The sequence below is a fragment of the Perca flavescens genome, chromosome 23 (genome assembly GCF_004354835.1).
Source record: "Perca flavescens isolate YP-PL-M2 chromosome 23, PFLA_1.0, whole genome shotgun sequence".
NCBI classification, from domain to species: Eukaryota; Metazoa; Chordata; class Actinopteri; order Perciformes; family Percidae; genus Perca; species Perca flavescens.
The window spans coordinates 18,388,514-18,408,155 of NC_041353.1; the positions used below are offsets into that span (position 1 = coordinate 18,388,514).

Consider the following 19,642-nt stretch of genomic DNA (forward strand, 5'->3'; position numbering starts at 1 on the left):
CAAACTCTCCATCATCGGCTATTTTCAATCAAAAACTGCCAAGTGAATTTTAACAGCAATTTGATTTAAAAAGAAGAGAAGAAGAAAAAGAGGGAAAAGGGGAATAAGTGTTGAAAAACTAGAAGAAGAGGAAGTTCAGTGAGTGGATGAAGAAGAAGCATGGGTGAAGAAGGCGAGCGGACACTTACAGAGACGCAGGAACCGAGAGCATCGCGACCACCGAGGCTGGAGAGCACACACTGGCAACTCACACACACTCCGCTCCGCAGAGAGACTACTGCTCGACACACACACACACACACACACACACACACACACACACACACACACACACACACACACACACACACACACACACAGGCAACACACACACACGGAATGGAAGATACCCCTCTATAGCTCACACACATACATCCACATACGAACGCATACACACACATATAAGCACACACACACGGCCAGAGACACAGTGATGGAGTGCATTACTGGAAAGCAAGAGTTTTAAGCGCTCTCCTCCTAAGTCATTGTAATCCCTGCATTTATCTCCATACATTCTGCTTTTCGGTGTAATCCTTTAAATTTTTAATTCCTCCTTGCTGTTGTTATCTATTCTTTTTTTTTTTTTCTCTCTCTCTCTCTCTCTCTCTCTCTCTCTCTCTCTCTCCTCAACCACTTTGCCGGATTGAACGGTTTATTAAAAACACATTTTTGCCACATCTAAAATGTGTTCTTAATTCAGCGGGTCCCCTGAAATCCTCCCTCTCCCCAACCCCACCGACCCCAGTTTATCTCGGAAACAAAAGATTAGTTTCATCGGGCAAAATAGAGCGCTACTTTAATGCAATAAAAGTCAAGTGGGAGAAGGGTGTGTTTGCGTATGTTAGTATTAAAACGGCGGGTATTATAACATAATCTGTCTCTCACAGCATTAGCATCAAACAGCCATTATTCCGCAGGCAAAAGCCACTTGTGTTGACAGTGTCGGGAAAAGGGCAAGGTTAGAAGGTTCGCATCTCTAAATGAAGCGGGCCCGCACAAACATCAGAGGGGCACAGTGAGATTACCATTAGCATAAGGCAAGAAAAAAAACAACAACAACAACAACTACCATGCAGATTGACAAAAGGATTACTGAGGGGTTTGCATGTATTGAATTTGGATTAAGTGAAAAATAAATCACAAATAATTAAATGTCAAAAGATGAGGCTGAGCAGGAGGGCAGTGTGCAAACATCACACATTCGGATTGAGAAATGTGGCTGTTTTTCTGTCTTTAAAAATGAAGGAATTCTCTATATCGCTTTGACTTGTTGTAGGCACCAGGCTGTTAGAGAAAGTCACATACAAATAGCTCAGAGTAAAGCAGAAGTTAATAAAGTTAATACAGTTGTGGTGAGCAGTGGAGATGAGGAGAGAGGAGGAGATCACACATTCTGACTTTGACACAAACACATCTCTCTTTAAGTGTCTCTTTCCACACACACACACACACACACACACACACACACACTGTTTTAAGCACTTTGTCTATGGAGGTATTGAATTGAATCAACAACTTCACTCAGGAGGGACAGAGGAGAAAAAGAGGGACAGTTCTGTTATTTCTGGGAAAAACATGCATGAATACACACACGCACTTCCTTACTCACATACTATATATATATATATATATATATATAATGCCTGCTTTGCCCCGGCTTTGCATATGGTATCGCTTTCAAAAAAATAGGAGTCAATCATCAACTCTCCTTTACCATCTCTGACACTGTCACACACACACACACACACACACACTCTCCAGCCTCAAACTGACTCGCCGACTTGCTGAGACACTTGCATGCTTTACACACACACACACACACACACACACACACACACACACACACACACACACACACACACACACACAGAGACCGAGTCTTCTCTTCATACACATGCCTTTCTACTTTCTAGCTCTAGCCTCCCTGCCCTCCCTAGCTCTGTCCCGCTTCGTCCTGTCCTCCGTCTCTGTCATCTCCACATGAATGTGTGTGTTTGTGTGTGTGTGTGTGTAAGAAAGCGTCACATACCTGTTACACTCCTGAGGTAGCTCAGGCTCAGTGAGCATGCTGGAGTAAGGGTCCGTGTCTCTCGTCAACAACAACATAAAACAGTCCCACAAATGCTCAGATGAACAAGGTTAGTCTCCCCAAAACAAAACGGGATAGAAGTGATCCTTCAACCTCTCACACACACTGCTGATTCTCGTTCTCTCTCTCTCTCTCTCTCTCTCTCTCTGTGTGTTCCTCTCTGTCTCTCTACTCACACACACTTTCAGCCTTACACCCTCCCTCACTCTCTCTCTCTGCCTCTGTCCCTCCTCTTCTCCCTCCCTCGCTGTAAGCTGTGAGATCTAGGCTCAGCTCTTAAAGGGCCAGCAGCAGAGCCTCTTACTGTGTCGCCCAGTGTGTGTGTGTGAGTGTGTTTGAGAGCAAAGGGGAGGGGCCATTTGACCATAGGGCTCATCACTCTCTGAGTGCAAATGCACAGCAGTGCTGCCCCCTTCCTCAAGTCCATCTCTCTCTCTCTCTCTCTCTCTCTCTCTCACACACACACACGGTTTTCACACACTCAGACATAACTCACAGATCATGTAGACACACTTCAGAGTGATAAGACCACAGCAAGCCCTCATGCACTTTATTATGCAACAAGAAGCAAATTAATCAATCAGGTCAACTAAAGTAAACTATTTGAAGCACATGCACTTTTCTGTCTGTTCCATTTTCTCTGCTTTTATACTTTTATGTTTATGGTTCCTCTGGAATTTTAGTTGTAATACATGTTTTCCTCTACCACAAACAGAAATTCTTTGAATTAAGAGGTAAAAACTAGAAAAATGTCCATGTTTTTGCTTCTTTTGGGTTGAGGTTGCAACTTGGTGGTGTTGCGAAATTGGTTATTTTGTCGGACCAGCAGTTCAAAACCCAATTATATGACTCAATCACTCCACTTTAAGATCCTCGAACCAGCAGATATTTGGAATTTGTCCTCAATAAACTTTTTTCGATTGCTGTCATTTTGCCACAAACTCAAAAAACTAAAAGAAGAATTATATGGATTGTCTGTTCTATGAGTCATTAATGTTGTTCCAAAAAAGATAGTTCACATTAACACATCTACTGTATTTTATTATGGCTTGCATCAACAGTTGAGCATAAAAACACTCCTAATTCTCTTGATGTTCACATACTGAAGGTTTAGTATCTTTCCATATAATTGACTCTTATTTCTCCTTTTCAACGTAAAGTTTTTTAAGAGGGGTAATAACAGTACCTTGTAGTTTAACTGATTACAATACATTACAATACTGATAGACCTTTAAATCATAAAGTTATCTCCTACGATTGTGATGGATTCCATCGCAGATAAATCGGGGGATTCTGGCAGTTATTGGATTACTGAAACACATCTTTACACTAACACAGTGTTCCAGCCTGACATAACGTATGCATAAAGACACAATCACAACTGCAGCCTGGAAACCTCTGTTAAAAATGATAATCTACCTTATAGCTTTCACGGTCGGAAAACAAAGAGAAGATAAAAGTAATAGTTTTTACAACATATTCAAAATGCCTTAGAGGTCACCCGTGCTTAATTGGTTAACTGGTGTTGTTCCAGCCTCTTTTACTGTCCCTTTGGTTCCACTATGTTAGTACAGTGAAGCTGTATCATGCTTTTCACATGATTGGCTTCGCTAACAGAATAAAGTAACAGAACAGTGGACGTAACACAAGCCTTGACACAGGATTAATATGAGCTACCCTGAGCTCGAAGCAATTATATTCTCTCTGCCGCAGCTGAATACCCTGCTACAATGTCCAAAAAAGTTAAATAACATTTAGAGATGCATTGTTGTTATTTGAATGCATCAGAGATGTGACTTTTTACTGATTGTCATTATGATCAAACAATAACGTTTGGAGAGTTCTTGAATTCATGTTAGAAGAAACATTTCAACTTTATTGGCACTATATTTGTCTATCTTGAAATAAATTGTACTTTATAACTCCAGTAATGTCAGCCTATACTGATTCGGACATCGGTCCCATCTTTAAATACAGAAACATTTGTGGCCATTAGCTTCAATAGAATGTGTTAATATGATTTAATTTATAATGCACATCATCCAGCCAATCAGAATCACTTTTTTTTTCCCCCATAGGTATTGTATGACAAATGAGATGTAATAAAATGTTTAACAGACTTTTTGTTTTCTTTTGTTTTCATGCAGTAAGAAGAAGCAGACATTTGATTCTGCGACATGGAACAGTTTTGTTGAAGAGAAGACAGCTGAGCACTTTCAACAGAACATATGCTGAAGCTCACATGCATGAATGAACACACACACACACACACACTCACAAAATACACATATACAAACTGACTGAAACCCTCACCAATCACCCATTGTGTCCTCAGGTGTATGTACTGTACAGTGTGTGTGTGTGTGTGTGTGTGTGTGTGTGTGTGTGTGTGTGTGTGTGTGAGAGTGCATGCTGCTTCCAGCCCTTAGTGCTGTCAGTCACTATTAGGAGTGTGTGGTCTACATGTCACACATACGGCCAATCCAGCTATTGTTCTGGAGAGCACAGAGAAAAGCAGAGCTGACAGACTGCCACTTCTGTGATACTTTAACACACACACACACACACACACACACACACACACACACACACACACACACACACACACACACACACACACACACACACACACACACACACACACACACACACACACACACACACACACACACACACACACACAGTGCACCACCAGTGCCAGTTCTCTTTTATGTATTTTCTTTTACATTAAATAGAATCCTTTACAGCATCTGATAACATTACAGATGGGACCTTACTCGTTGTCTGGTGTTAGTTGCATTCAAAGACCTGCCAAACCTTACAAAGTGGTAGGTAGTAGAGATGTACTTTTCTAAAGATTTGGACCGCAGTATGTTTTTTTTTTAAAATGAGATATTCTTTTAAGAGCAACTGAGGCTGGGAGTATCATGGGAAATCAACTTGCACTAATGTGACCTCATCCTTTAATTAAGTAGGAAAACATCTCTCTCTATTACATGCATAGTGATACATCCACACAAAGCCATTTATTTATACACAAAGATATCAAGTACCACCTTTACATTGCTAGAATTTCGCAATTTAAGTTTGTATTCGTACAGTACATGTATATGCATTCACACACGGACAAAGTAAACATGCCAGTAGTCGCAACAATCAACAACAATCTGTGGCATTAGTTTTCTATTTACCTAATGTAATTCATGGTCAAATGGAGAGAATACAGTGGAGGGCTAAATCTAATCGCATTCCCCGACTAAATTGTGCGATTGGAAACTCTCCTTGGCCCCGTAAACAGCTGCAAAACCAATGATAACCTCATTTGTGCATTACAGAAACTTAATTTCTCCATTATGCGGCTGATGGTCAACATACCGGAGCGGCGCTGACCTGAACAGCAGAGAGAATAGGAATGAGCCTTGTGTTTGTCATATTTTGAATAGATATATATTATATTGTTGCCATTCACACATTTGGTATGGCTAATAGCCGCGTTCAGAATTTACTTTGCCATGAACTTAGTCGTAAGTCAATCTGACTTGACAATGGATTATATACTAGATGCAGGCAATAACACAGAGGATAATGCAACAGTGCACATAACTAAGCGTCAGTGCATAGAAAAGAAGTTTCTAACGAGCTTGTATCAATCAGCCTGAGGTCAGGGTTTTCTCATGAAGCCATGCTGCAAAGAAAGAGTGTTTAAAAAGCATAGACAGGCAGGATGAAGGGGAAGATATGGAAACAAGCTTGGCACAGAGTTCTCTCGGAGTAACCAGCCTCTCAGGTGTAAGCCATTGTCTGCAGTTAAAAGACGTTGCTGAGGAATATGAAAGAACAAGGCCACCGAGGTGTATTGTGCTCTCGATGAGGGAACAAGTGACAAGAAAAATTTTGCGGAAACAAAAGGGGCCGGTTAAGTGATTCATAGGTTCATAATGTGAGCTGAGTTTTTTGAGAGGGCGAGAGGGAGGGGACGTGAGAAAGCTGCTTGTACAGAGACAGGCTATGCAACACAAACACACAACAGTGTTTCCACTGGTAACATTCTGCTTTGGCGGGCCAACCCCACAAAAAAGAATAAGAAAAATGGTAGTTACTGGATGTAATGTTAACTTCAGTTCTATGAGTGTGAGGGAAGAGGGAGTGAGATGGCACCTGGTAAGAGAGATGCAAACCATAACCAATTCATCATAGTGTATAAAAACGCACCGGCGTTTCAAGACATTTCATAGACCAGACGTTTGTAAAAACGGACCTGCTGATGCCCATTCAACCCAAGCTTGACCCGTTCATATGAGTCAGCCGTCACTCTGTTTGTCACTGTTGGTAGAGACTTCAGTCTGCAGCGTAGTTCATACACTTCACTGATAAACCAGAGAATTGTAGAGTATACGTTCTGCTTCGTGATCAAAAAAGGTTTTTGTATCACGTCTACACTTCTGTCCATCCTCAAAATCTCTCTCGCTCTCTCTCTCTCTTGCTCTCTCTCATCATCATCACAGGGAAGCTAATAATGTAATATGCAGATAAAACAGATACAAAAAACGAAGCAAATCCTCTTACCCATCACAAATACTTGTGAACATTGCCTCCACGCCATCCCTCTCGTTCCACAGGAAACACTGCACGCACACACACGCACAAGCACGCGCACACACACACAAACGATGAAACGGACTATCACATAGAGACAGGAACAAAAAATACCCAGAAGGAACAGCAAAAATTCACAGTGCTGCAAGAACACACACACACACACTCATGTTCAATAAAACGCTCATTCACAAAAACAAGAAAAAAAAAAACACACGGACAAGCAAGCATGTACACACACATACACACATACACAGAGTCCATTACAATGAAACCGTTGATGGGAGGCCACTGTGTCGGGACCCTAACAGCTGTAGTGCATTAGGGGCCGACCATGTGCAGGGGCAGGGAGAGACCGGCAGTAAACAATCCCAAAGCCTGAAGACACACACACACACACACACAAAGTCACACACATCACACACACTTTTTCCACAACATATTATGCAAATGCGGAGACACACGTTCAACACAGTGTGGCATATCAGTAGCTATGGACCTGAGAGGGTTTTCTGTAGAAGACACACATCTAGAAAATGACACAGTTTGCATTTAAATCACAGAGAAATGAGCACGCTAGGGCTTGTTGAATATTGCTGTGCCGTGAATCAAAATTCTAGGACAGAGCAGCCCAAAATCTGGCAATGTTTTTTTAGAATTTCGATCGTAGCCATTTACCACGAGATGAAAACGGTTAGCAATTGCGTTATGAATGATGTTGATATTGATGATTGATTGTTCAGCCAGCTATCCAAAAGATCTTACTTCGTGTAGTATGAAGCCGCAGCACACAATTGACGCCCAATGCCGATGTTCAGTGCCAGCGCAGGAAGACGTGAGCCAAAAACTGTATGCAACAAGGCGGAAAGTAAGGCCGTGAAGGTTGGAGCGATGTATGGGTGTGTGCCAGAGTTTGTGTCACAGATTAACAATGTAAGTTGGCTTTTTTGATACATGTAACAACAATGTCTCCACTGACAACTACCATATGGTAGTTGTCATATACGGATATTGACAATGGCCCTCATCAGCAGATGTAAAAGCAGAAATGTAGATGTTCAAACTTCCCATAATTTTGAGCACCTCAAGGACTTTTTTGTCAACAGTGGCTCAAAGGTTGAGGTTGGCAGTTTATTTATTTTTTTACCATGGAAGCAGCCAACAAGTCCTCTTAATTAAACAACAAAATATACCGTTGTACTGTATATACAGTAATCTAACATTAACCTGTTTTTTTTGGGGGGGGTGTCCAGCCAACAGTTCTGTTAAGGGGGATATAAATCTAGTTGGAGAGATAATATCATGAAAACTAAATCAAAGATAAAATTGATTAACTGAACATTAACCCTTTGCAGAATCCCTCAATATCAACATTGTGTCTGGTGATAGGGACCCGGCAGTGGTGCTCCCTCAGGATAAGCTACCAGTGGAAAAACAGTGGACTGAGTAAAGCTTACATCAGTCACAGTTATAACTTTGGCACCCACAGCAGCTGAAGTTATGCCAGCATTAATACATTAATGACACCGAGAGATAACAACGGAAAGAAAGCCAGAAGGAAAACTTGACTAGTGTCAAGTGAAGAGACGCCTTATTTCAATCAAAAAGTCAACAAACGCACCTAAAACCAAAATGCATTCAAAACGTGCAGGGAAAACGTAGATCTAAATATAGCTGTGATGTCTTACTGTTAGCCTATAAACTTATGGTTTTTGACATTGTATCAGATATCATATTCTAGGCTACATTGTAGGTCTTTCAAAAATAACAGATATGATCAACAATTTAGAATTGAGCATGAAGGCCTGCGGTGTGAATGCTACTTTTTTTTCTTTCCCCCTTCAGTCTCTCGCTCGCAGCTCTTCTCAGTCTCAGGGTGGGTTCATATATCAATACCTCTGGCTATTTTTTTCTTTTCTCTCTCTTCTTTCCTGGGAGAGGAGGAGAGAAGAGAGGCCAGCGTGGAGAGGCACTAGCCCCTGTGAAGTGGCTTTATCGTGGGCAGACACGTGCAGGCAAAGGACCCCGTCTGAAGGCTGAGTGGCAGGCGGCAGAAGCCATTAAGATAGAGCCACTATCTCTTGCTGCCAGGGCCCTTCTTAATACAGGCGGGGGGCTCGGGCCGCTCTCATCCATACACACTCACACACACCTTCTATCCTGTGGTACTTGAACAGACATGCGGTGATGTGGATGTAGACATGTGCACGTTCATTAAAGGCGCTGACACACCAACCTGATTATCAGCCGTCAGACAGTCTGGCGAGGTCGGTGACTCGAGTCTGTTCGGTGTGTTCCGTGCCTTCGTCAGTTGGAGGAGCCGTCGGCCTTAATTTGGGCCGATTTGACTTGTTGAATCAGCTAGTGGGCAGTCGGACTCAATGACCAATCTGATTGGTGGAGTGCTAGCCCTCGACTATGACAAAAATCCTTGAAAGTAGCAATTGAGGGCCATAAACTCATTATGTAAATGTTTATTGAAGTTAAAAATCAAGGCAGAAGTAGGGTCAGGACACTCCTGAAAAAGAGATTTGTAATCTCAATGAGTCTTTTCCTGGTTAAATAAAGGTAAATTCAAATAAATAAATAAATAATAATAATTTTCCCATAGACTTCTATAGAAACTTCTTTTTGCAACCAGTGACGTCGCCCCCTGCCGGAAATTAGACAGAATTCAGGTTTTAGGCACTTCCGCATTGGCTTCACTTTTCAGGCCCAAAACCTTCGTCCATTATTTTTAGAGTCTACGGTGTCTGATGTCTGTTCCACCTCCAAAACCCATCAATTCATACACAGAAAAGTGGGCAGGTAGACAGGTAGAGACCAAAAGACAAACTGCTCTCTGCCACTTTTACCACCAGTAGGGTTGTGTCAGTAATGGCACACCAGATTCACTCTTTTTAGGATATCCAGGTATGAAGAGAACTACGTCTATGGTATAACTACAGACACTAACCCTAACTTAACAATCAGTGATTTCAGATAGCAGGGTTTTTTTCTGTCTCGGCTGATGGACGGCATTTTAGCCCATCCCTTTATTTGTCTAACTTGCAAGGTTACTGGATACGGACTGCAGCGAGTGCGCTGCTCTAACCGCCGTGGCAAACACTGTAAACAAAGCTGTTTTCTTCCCCGACAATGGCTGCGTGGAAAATTAATTAACGAACTGTACTCTTTGTGCGAATCTTAACTCACTCCTAATTAGCTGGATTCCCCCCCCTCCTCTCTCTTGAAAACATCAAGTCAGTTAATTACGGCTGAGGGGAAAAACAGACTGTTTCTGGTGTCACTTATTTATTAGTAATCTTTGGTGCTGTGAGTGAGCGAGCGGCTGGAGCAGACAATGCGAGTGAATGAAAGGGAGTCTGTGTCACAGCAGGGTTAATGAAACACTAGCCTGGGAAGAGAAATAAAAAAAAAAAAAAAAAAAAAAGTGAATGATTAACAAAAGAAAAAAATGACCGGTCCAGTCCAGACCTCTAGGAAACACACACATGCAAACACGGACAACAACAAAAAGTGTTCATACACGAGAGCACAAACACACAAATACACTGCAAATAAAAAAAAATAAAAAAAAACCTGACTGAGACTTTTCCTTGAACTTTTTCTCTCTCTTCAATTAACAGCTAACTAAAGCCTTTGACTGACTAAAATCAATCTGCAGTGAGAAAGGAATGAGAATAATTAAAATATCTGGGAAGGAAAATCTGCTGGCTCAAAGCAGTGAGGATGAATGGCAGAAAGAGACGGACATGGACTTCATCCACCGAGCAGCCACTTGTGCGAGACCGTTAGATACATGACGGTGCAAGATTATATTTCCATTAAAAACAGCCATTAAGCAATACTTAATGCTCATTGGAAGCAATGCGAGGTTCAGCGTCTTGCTCAGGAAGGACAACACAAGCGAGTGACAATGGAAAAACTTCAATTGATAAAAGGCCTTGGTGTTGACCACATTGATTGGATTTATAGGGAGAGTGTCCTAAAAATAGCAGCCAATTGGAGATTCCCCTAGAGAGCCTTGGACAGGGTGGTGGTAGCGGGGTGGAGGGGTGAAGCCATAGCATAGACTGGAATGAGAGCAGAGAGAAGAAACAGAATACATGCTTTAAATAAAAAAACAAAAAAAAACCTTCAGTTAAGATGACCAATGGATGACCAGAAAGCCTGTGAACAAATCCCAGTGAAATCATTGGCTAATAACTGAGAGGTTGTAGCCTGGCCGATACCAGACCCTTCTCAGTTGTAACTGAGAGTGGGTCTGGGCAAGGTTTATTCGCAGCCCATTTCCAAAGGGGCGTCACCAACGGACGCCGCTCAAATGCCTCTGGGCGCATCGGATACTCCTTCAACCAATCAGACGCTCCGCGTCGGTAGCCGTCACGTTGAATGTAAACAAGAAGCTGCTCGCCGGCTATCGTCATCGTGTGAAGCCCGCCTCAACGGTTGTGATTGGTGCCTCGATTTGGAAAAATTGGAAATGGGCTTGAATGGGCTCTTGGCCAGACTGACTTGCAGAGCAAATCTCAAATTTGCCTGGAAGTTCGTCAGGGTTTTCCCAGGCTAGAGAGGTTGAGCTCCAAAGCGATGACAAACTAGAATGATAGTTGTCTCCCTGCATGAACTCCCTTGCTTGTCTTTAGCTTCGTTACAATACAGCATTCACGACAAACACAACAAATCATCTAAAAAGAAGTCTTACAGGACAAGAATCATTATAAAACCTGTCCTTATTTATACATCCGTCAAAGTTTACAGACCAACTTTCTGGTTAAACTTTCTGGCTCACATTTATGGTTTTCCGGTGAAATGAGGGAACATAACTGCCATTTCAGGTACTCTCGTTTCACTTTCCCCTCCAAATAAAGTGCTTTAGATAATGTGGCTAAACGTTTGTGGCTTATTTACGACCACCTGACCACTTTTGGTTATTGCCCCATCAATTCCCCATCAATCTTTATCCTGAAACTAACTCAACCATCCGTCAATTCTCGTCTGTTTCAAATGTCAACAATGAACTGTGATCCTCAACTCTGGAGCCAAGCTGTGTTAACATCAGAACAGCTACTCGCACTGAAAACCATGCCAAACCTTCAATTTAACTATTACATTAATGTAGATATTTATGGTAATTAAGTTATTTTGTGCACGTAATGAGTGGAGGTTTGTCGGGGGAAGAAGGAAACTTTAAAAAAGGTTTTTTGTGCCGTCCAGGACAATAGATGCATCATTTCCTGGGCACCACAAGTTCTTTCCCCTGACAGAAGTAACTAAAAGTTGATTCCCAGTCTCATTATATCACAGAGATAGGGGATAGCAAAAAATGTTAAATATGAAAACACAGCGGATTATCACTTTGAGACTCCCTGAGCTTTGTTCTTATCCCCAGCAGCTGATGTTCTCTCTCTCTCTACCTCTTCATCTCCCTCCTCCATCACAGTTGCTATCTCTCTCCCTCTTTTCTCATTCTTCCCCTTCTTTCCATCCCCTAGCCCCCCTCCGGTCCCGCTCCACCTCAAAGCTGTCAGGATGCTGCCTTGTTTTGGTCTGAGGCTGAATGGGGGGGATTTGGCACCATTCCCCTTCTCCGCTCTCGCTGCAGCCCGGTTTTTCTTCTTAAGAGCACACATGTTTATGCACCAAATCTCTGCACTTTGTGTTTCTCCACGTCAAGGCACAAGCTCAACCCTGGATTGATGCGCCCAGGCAGCCCCCTGTGGACTTGCTCTGAGGGAGAAGGGGGATAACAGAGAGAGAGAGAGAGAGAGAGAGAGAGAGAGAGAGAGAGAGAGAGAGAGAGAGAGAAAGAAAGAGAGAGAGAGAGTCAGAGTCTAGAGGGAAGAGGAAATGATTTTCTGATTTTCTACACAGGCTTTGTGGTCCTGGAAGGCTGTTTATATGTGTTTTTTAAGTCCATTGGTGAGAACAAGAGGAGAGGAGATTGTGCTATCTGCTGCCTGAGGCCTATGCTGAGCCTATATATTTAAGCCCCCTCTGTTCCTTGCTTAACAATAACGCCTACAAGTTTTAATTTAATTCTGTTTTTTTTTTTTTTTTTTTTTTTTACTAAATAATCCACTTCCATTTTCTATGTCACAGCTGGAGAAATAAATCTAATCTTATCGCACAGCAGACTGGGTGTGAGGTTTGACACTTAAGAGTTTTTATTTTCTATTTTTCATCTTCAAAGCCATGTGTGATAAAGAACAATAGAGACAGAAGTGTTTGTTTGTGTGTGTGTGTGTGTGTGTGTGTGTGTGTGTGCGCGTGTGCAGTTTACAGAAGGGCAGGTAGTGCATGGAAGCGTATTTTTGTACGTGTGCAGCCGTGCATGTTTGTGTGATGGTGGAGCGAGCGAGATTTCAGGACATAAAAAAAAAATGCCAAAGTAGTGACAAAATGAATGAAGGGTATGAAATAGGAGTAAAACTAGTTAAGGATTCTGAGAGAAAAGAAAAGAGAACAGGAGAAAAAGAACAGCTTTGCTTGAGGTTTTAAGGCTAGTAGCCAGTTGGCCTGTGGCCACTCCAGATGTGGCCAGCTTCCTAAACATCTTACAACCCAGCAGCCTCTGTTAAGCAGCATGGAGCCCACACCCACACACCGTCATTACCAGACCACAACTCCCCACCTTTTTATAGAAGCTATTTACATTAGATTTCTATATTGGTTCAATGTGTAGCCAGCACAGAAGCCTGTGTTTGTGTGCTCTTAGCTTGACCTACGACCATGAAACATCCCCACAGGCATGTGGCACATTAAGTAACCGCTTTTTTATGTCCTTTCATTGTATATTATTCACTGTATTCTTTCTGTGTACACTGATTTAATAATTAGTTGTATTTAACACTTGAGGCTATGCAGAACAGAGGAGTCTTTCCACACCTTGGTATGTGACGAGGGTCACTTTCACACCTTGAGTGGACGTTTCACACGCTTCATGTATGTCATGATTTTGCCCGTTTCCATTGCGTTTTTGGCGCATTTGGCTTTTTTTGACGCACCAACTTTTCCACCTCATCCAAGCATTACACTGTATTTAAAAAATGTTTACATTTTGCGTGTACAAATCCACTTTTGCTAGTTTGACGGTGGAAAAAAGGGTCCGTGCGCCAGGCGCATGGTTCAAAAGGGTTGTACTTGGTGTCTTCATTAATTCATAGGTGTGTTTTGGGCGTAACATGCAATCAACCAATCAGAGTGTCATCTCCCATTCCCTTTAAAAGCCAGGAGCGTTTGTACCTTGGCGCATTGCTCTTATGATGGCGGATTTGCTGAGCAGGAAGGAGAGATTTCCAGGAGAAGAAACTGATCTGCTCGTCTGTGAAATTAATCCGCACGAGCAGATCATATAATACAATTTCACATTGTAATATTTTTATTTTTCATCTTTTGTATGTTTGTGTGCTGCTGCGCGTCCCAGTGTGTGTAACAAGCATAGTGTGCGTGCGCTGTGCACGAGCCTAGGCACATTTTACTAATGCGCTGTTAAAATAAGAATGAAATGCTGCATTATTGACTTTAGAACAGGGTTTTTGTTGGTCAATGGCGCGATCACTTTCCGCTGCCTAAAGATAGCAATACGCCAAGAATGCCCCTGAACACACCTCCCTGTAAGACCAGCACGCCCATGGGCGCAAAGATGGGCGCAGGTGCATCTGCTACTTAAACGACGTGGGGACTGGACAGGAAATTGACAACTGCGTCGGTCTTAAACTAGCAAAGACACTTGCGTTGGGCTTCGCGCTGCGCCGGGTGCAAGATAGGTCCCTCAGTCTTGTGGACTGACAGGTAACTCACTGATTGGACCGTTTTGGTGACGTTCATCTCGCATCACCATCATTGCTACACAGACTCATGGGATAAAAATCATTTTACACATTATTGCGCCTTATGTGTATTTTATGTTCTTTGTTGTCACAAGGAGCAGACCAGGAAATAACTGATAATGAGTATTATTAGTCAAATCTGCAAATCGCCCATACTTCATGAATAATCAGACAGAAATGGGATAAAAAAAAAGGAGCATGATACATTCCAGTTAAACCCGTTTCTTTTTCTGATCGATTAAACTTAACCCACAAATTACAGCTCACTCATCAGATTGCTTCCTTAACAGTTCACAGCCAGAAGATGGATTTAATAGTAGTTAAGTTTTTGTTTTTTTAATTCATGATGAAATCACATATCGACTATCATAAAATCGGATGGTCTGTTTTGCTTTCATACTACAGACAGACTGCACAAAAGACTGCTTGAAAGCCAACCAAAACCCTAGTGTCAATCCGGTTGTTTAGTCCGTTGTGTATTAGAGTTCGATTAATTTCACAACAGCCCCAGAGTTCAAATGAACAGTACCAAACCAGTTAGGTGTGCAAAAATACATGCATTAACAACATAATCATGCATTATGTTGACACACTTCAATCCTTTATGTGCCTATGTACTGGTTAAACATAAGAGCGTTAAGAAATACGTGCCTTAGATTCTATTCCTTACATCCGAGCACTTCTACCCATGATCCATCTTTTGCCCACTGTCGCTTTGACCCTTAACTCTTACTACTGGCTTCTTATAACGTGGGCGCTTGTGGAGCTGTTGACACTTATCCAGCTGCTGCTCTCTTTGACTCCCTCTGGACTGCGGCTTCAAGCCTGATGATCTATGATAAAATATATGCCAGCACACACTGCACAATATGCTCCTACATTTGTTTGAATTAAAGGAGAATCATCTTACAAGTCATACATTAGATGACATTGCCTGCGCTTTCTTTGCAGTATTCTGCACACAGGGCCAACTTATGGTGTCGGGCACTAGCATGTCAATTCTTCATTTTTATTCTTCATAGTTTTAAAAAAAAAAAATGTATGTGTGTGTGTTTGTTGTGGCAACCCCCGTCACCACCACTCAACCCCCACAAGACCTCCTTTTCTCACTGTGGGAACACACTGGCACACAGATGGTTAAGCCCACCATGGTGATGAGTGAAAAGGGTGGGAGGTGGGTGGGGGGGGGTTGCTGCAGATGGCACAGAGGGCATCGCCAATCAGCCTACATGAACACACACGCACACACGCACACACACACACATACATAAATAAATAAAGAGGATAAGAGAACACACATAGGAGATGGATGTATGTATGGATAGAAGGTATAGGTGGGTGAGTCCTGTACCTCCGGGTGCGTTGTGTGCTGTGTACTTGCAATGGCTGGCGTTGATCTAGCGTGGCACACAAAGCCCTGGCATCTCGCTGGCACCTCTGCCCACGCCATGCCACACTGAGAGGCACGGCGAGGCCTGCCAGAGGGCCCTGGCAACACAGTGTGTGTGTGCCTCTGACTTTGTCTATATGTATATAAATGTGTGTTTCTATGAATTATGTCTAATGTTAATGTGCATTGCTGATCAGTACCTTAATCCCTAAATACGTGTGACAGGGTGCAATATGTATAAAGCAGGCTGCGTTTGAAGGTGTGTGTATGCATATACTGTGACCCAACCAAACACTGCACACTCCCACACACGCCAGCAGAAAAACACCGGTTCCCCTCTCTCATTAGGAAGACCCTACCCAATGTCTCTAATGGCTAAGCCTTTGATATGCAATGACGACTAATTCCCTCCTGTGTTCCACTCTCTGCAGACAGCGCAGTCATTAGACCACGGACAAGGACACATACACACGCCGTTGTGTTTGCGCAGGAATCTAATCATTTAACCCGTCCAGAGGTTCTGATTCTCATCTGTCTTTACCTTACTTCATGAAGTGTCTACCGGGGGACTCGCTCCCCTCACTTGTAATGTAAATAGAACAATATTTACATAAAAACATTTGAATTTATCATTAAAAAAATCGCTCTTCTTGATGTGGAATGCTCTTTAAGGCAATAAGGTGAAGCCTAATTTGCTCGTTGCACTGTTTGTCTTGTATGCATAAGTTATTTTGACATCAATCTCACACTGTAATGAGGCATAGAAATCCAAACATTCAAATGCACCTACTTTTCTTTTTTTTTTAAAGTGAGGACAAACAGTATGTGAGCAGCAATGCAAGCAGCTACCTTTGTTGCTGCAAATATTGAAAGTTCTCACTAAAACTAAATGGTCTGGACCTTCCAACATGTGAATGCAGAACCTTTCAATGTGTCTCTGCACAACATTAATGCTTTTCAAGTGCTTTTGTGGGAAGTATTGGCTGCTTGGAAACCAACATCAATGCAAAAATACACCCAAATGAGAGGTATTATGATATTGTGTTGCTTATATCTTTACATTATAGTATATCATCAATCATTTTACACCTGGGTTCCTGCTTTCATCACTGCAGCATGAGAAAGGTCCATGCTTTCTAATGTAAAAGTGCATAATTCATGCCAATCTGCAAAGCATTTCGATCAAACTTAAGACATGTCGCACAACTCTTCTCCAGCACTACACGCCCCATCGGCCTCACCAAATGTCCTCAGCTATTTTACCCTCATGGTAGGAGGACAAGGTGGATTTACATTGAAGTTACATCCTCAAAAACATTCACATTAAGTGCTTTACACCAAAACACGCATTACACATGCTGAACTAACATTTCATGTCAATCACTGTCAGTTGTACTGTGTCCTCACCTCTGTCATTACCTATTGATTTATTTCCTTTTCTCTCTACTCTCATCTCTTCCCATAGTCCCTCCACCATCTCTCTCCCTCTCTTTCTAATCCAACCCAGCTGCCATGCCCTGACTTTCGTTTAAATATTGTAGATAGTAAATATTGTGTATACTATTGTAATCGGTTTTGTCTGTCTGTAACTGATGTTGTCCATTGTCCCTAACAGGTCCCTCTCGAGAATGGGACCCTGTGTCTCAATGAGATTAACCTGTATAAATGAAGGTTAAATAAAAAAAATGTACAAAACCTGTCTTCCCTATGTCTATCCCTCCACCCACAGTCCCTACTTCACCTTAAACGAATATGTAACTCATCTCCTTTCCTTCTTCTTTCTCTCTTTTGTTTCCCACTTTTCCTACTCCCACCCTCTTCTCAGCTTGTCTTTTCCTCCCCCCCCCTCTTCTACCCAACCCCAGTCCTGTTATCACTCTATTACTGCGTCCTCAGTTCATTCTGTAGCTATTAACCTGGTGAACAGCCTCACCCCTGCTGACCCCAGCCAGCTAATACAGCTTACACACACTCAAACTCAGCTGGCTGTATTGGCACACTTCCCTGCTCACGTCTGCCATCCCTAACTTTGGTTTTAGAAATCCTTCCTAATCGGCCTCTGTCTGTGAAAGCATGTGACAGTGATTTATTTTTTTTCGTGGGGAGGAAGAAGTGGAAGTAGTGGATGACTTCTGCATACAGAAAGGGGCCTATGCTGTGTTTCTAATGTTGAGACAATTCAACATCAAGATCAAGAGTTCACTAAAGTAGTGAGGGGGATCAAAGTTACATGAACAAATGAACAATTAATCTAAATTTGACCAGCAGCATACTTGTTACAGAACTCCTTATTATTAAAAGGCATGAAACCAGCTACCAGATGAGTAAATCGTGGTTAAGTGAAGGGATGGTGTATCTGTTGAATAGTGACGCGGACTCAGAAAAGGGGCAGCGATTAGCAGAGGACATGGAAGGGCTTTTGTTTGATACTGGCAACCGGCCTGGAAATGTGGCCATTAAAGTTCGACACTAGCGCCGGTTGCCACGGTAACCACTAATCACCACCGCGTCAGTAGGTGAGGGTGAGAAGCCAAGGCTCCGGTCAGCTGTGGAGCAGTGCTCTGCGATGGACCAGGCAGGATGAGAGCGGGCAGACGGATTCGTGATGAATGACGGCGGAGACTGGCCCACCCTCACTACCACTGCACATTTTTGCTCGACAGTCACCGATTGCTCAGCTTGTATCCAGAAGCTGACGTCACCTCAAAAGTAAGTCCCTGCCTGTGTTATAATACCCATACTACCATGCTATTTAGTATTCCAGAATAAGATTTAGTATGTCCCAATACATAGCATGTCAAATGCAGTATGCCAAAGATACCAGGATGTCCTACTGCATCCAGTTGGATTTTGCAGAATGCTTTTCTGGCTATTCTGACCCACAGTCCTTTTGCGCAGCATATACTGTATGAGGCATAGGGTCAAAGCTCAAGGTGCAATGCTACGGAGAAGTAGTATGTCCCGATTGTATGCATACTGCATGCAACAGTACATACTTTTTAAGGGAAGTTGCAGTACGTACTAAAACTAAAAAGAAAAAAAACTCAGCGAGTGTGTTTCATGTGACACTGTTGCTATTTTTGACTTAAGGTTATTTAGACATCCCAACACTGAAACACCTGGAAGCAACCAGCAACTGTGCATACATCTGTTAAGCCCCTGACACGCCAACCCGACGGCTGACTGTCGGCAGAAAAGGCAGTCGGACTGGTCAGTCTGCTCCCCGAGGTCCAAAAAGTGCCTCGGAACACACCGAAGCGACGCCGTCTTAAGCGTACGTACTGCTCGTGCGCGAGAAGTAATACAAAAAATGAAAACCGGAAATGACGAACGCGTCACGCGGGTCTGGCTACTCCAGCCGATAGTAATGGCGGCTCGTTCGAAATGTTCGAAGTTCACTGAAACGTGTTTCTGAAAACATTTTAAGTGAGAAATAGGCCATGCAGTTGCTGAATCTGTCTTCATTTCAGATCGACAAAGGTCAGTTTAAAAGATTTCCGTCAGATTTTGAGAGTCTCGTTATTTCCGGGTTAGCACTCCACTCCAATCAGATTGGTGGAGTGAGTCTGACTGCCCGCCCTACAACCCAGCATGTCAGGCCGGCCAAAATGAAGGCTGACAGCCGCTATGACGGACGACGGCACGGAACACACCGAACAGACTCGAGTCACCGACCTCGCCAGACTGTTCAAC

General features: G+C 42.7%; 1 protein-coding gene across 9 annotated transcripts in view; it reads right to left on the reverse strand.

The window, feature by feature from the left end:
* sox5 (SRY-box transcription factor 5) overlaps window positions 1-19,642 on the reverse strand; it is a 247,941-nt gene that overhangs the window by 85,914 nt on the left and 142,385 nt on the right. For 5 of the 9 annotated variants that reach the window (XM_028570604.1, XM_028570611.1, XM_028570610.1 and 2 more), the window contains exon 1: window positions 2,069-2,279. The exons of 3 other annotated variants lie outside the window; for them this stretch is intronic. In XM_028570604.1, coding sequence (XP_028426405.1) covers window positions 2,069-2,145 — 77 coding nt within the window. In that variant the 5' untranslated portion in view covers window positions 2,146-2,279. Of the gene's footprint in view, window positions 1-188; window positions 226-2,068; window positions 2,280-19,642 lie in introns of those variants that run through there. One more of the 9 variants, XM_028570606.1, reaches the window with a different exon arrangement.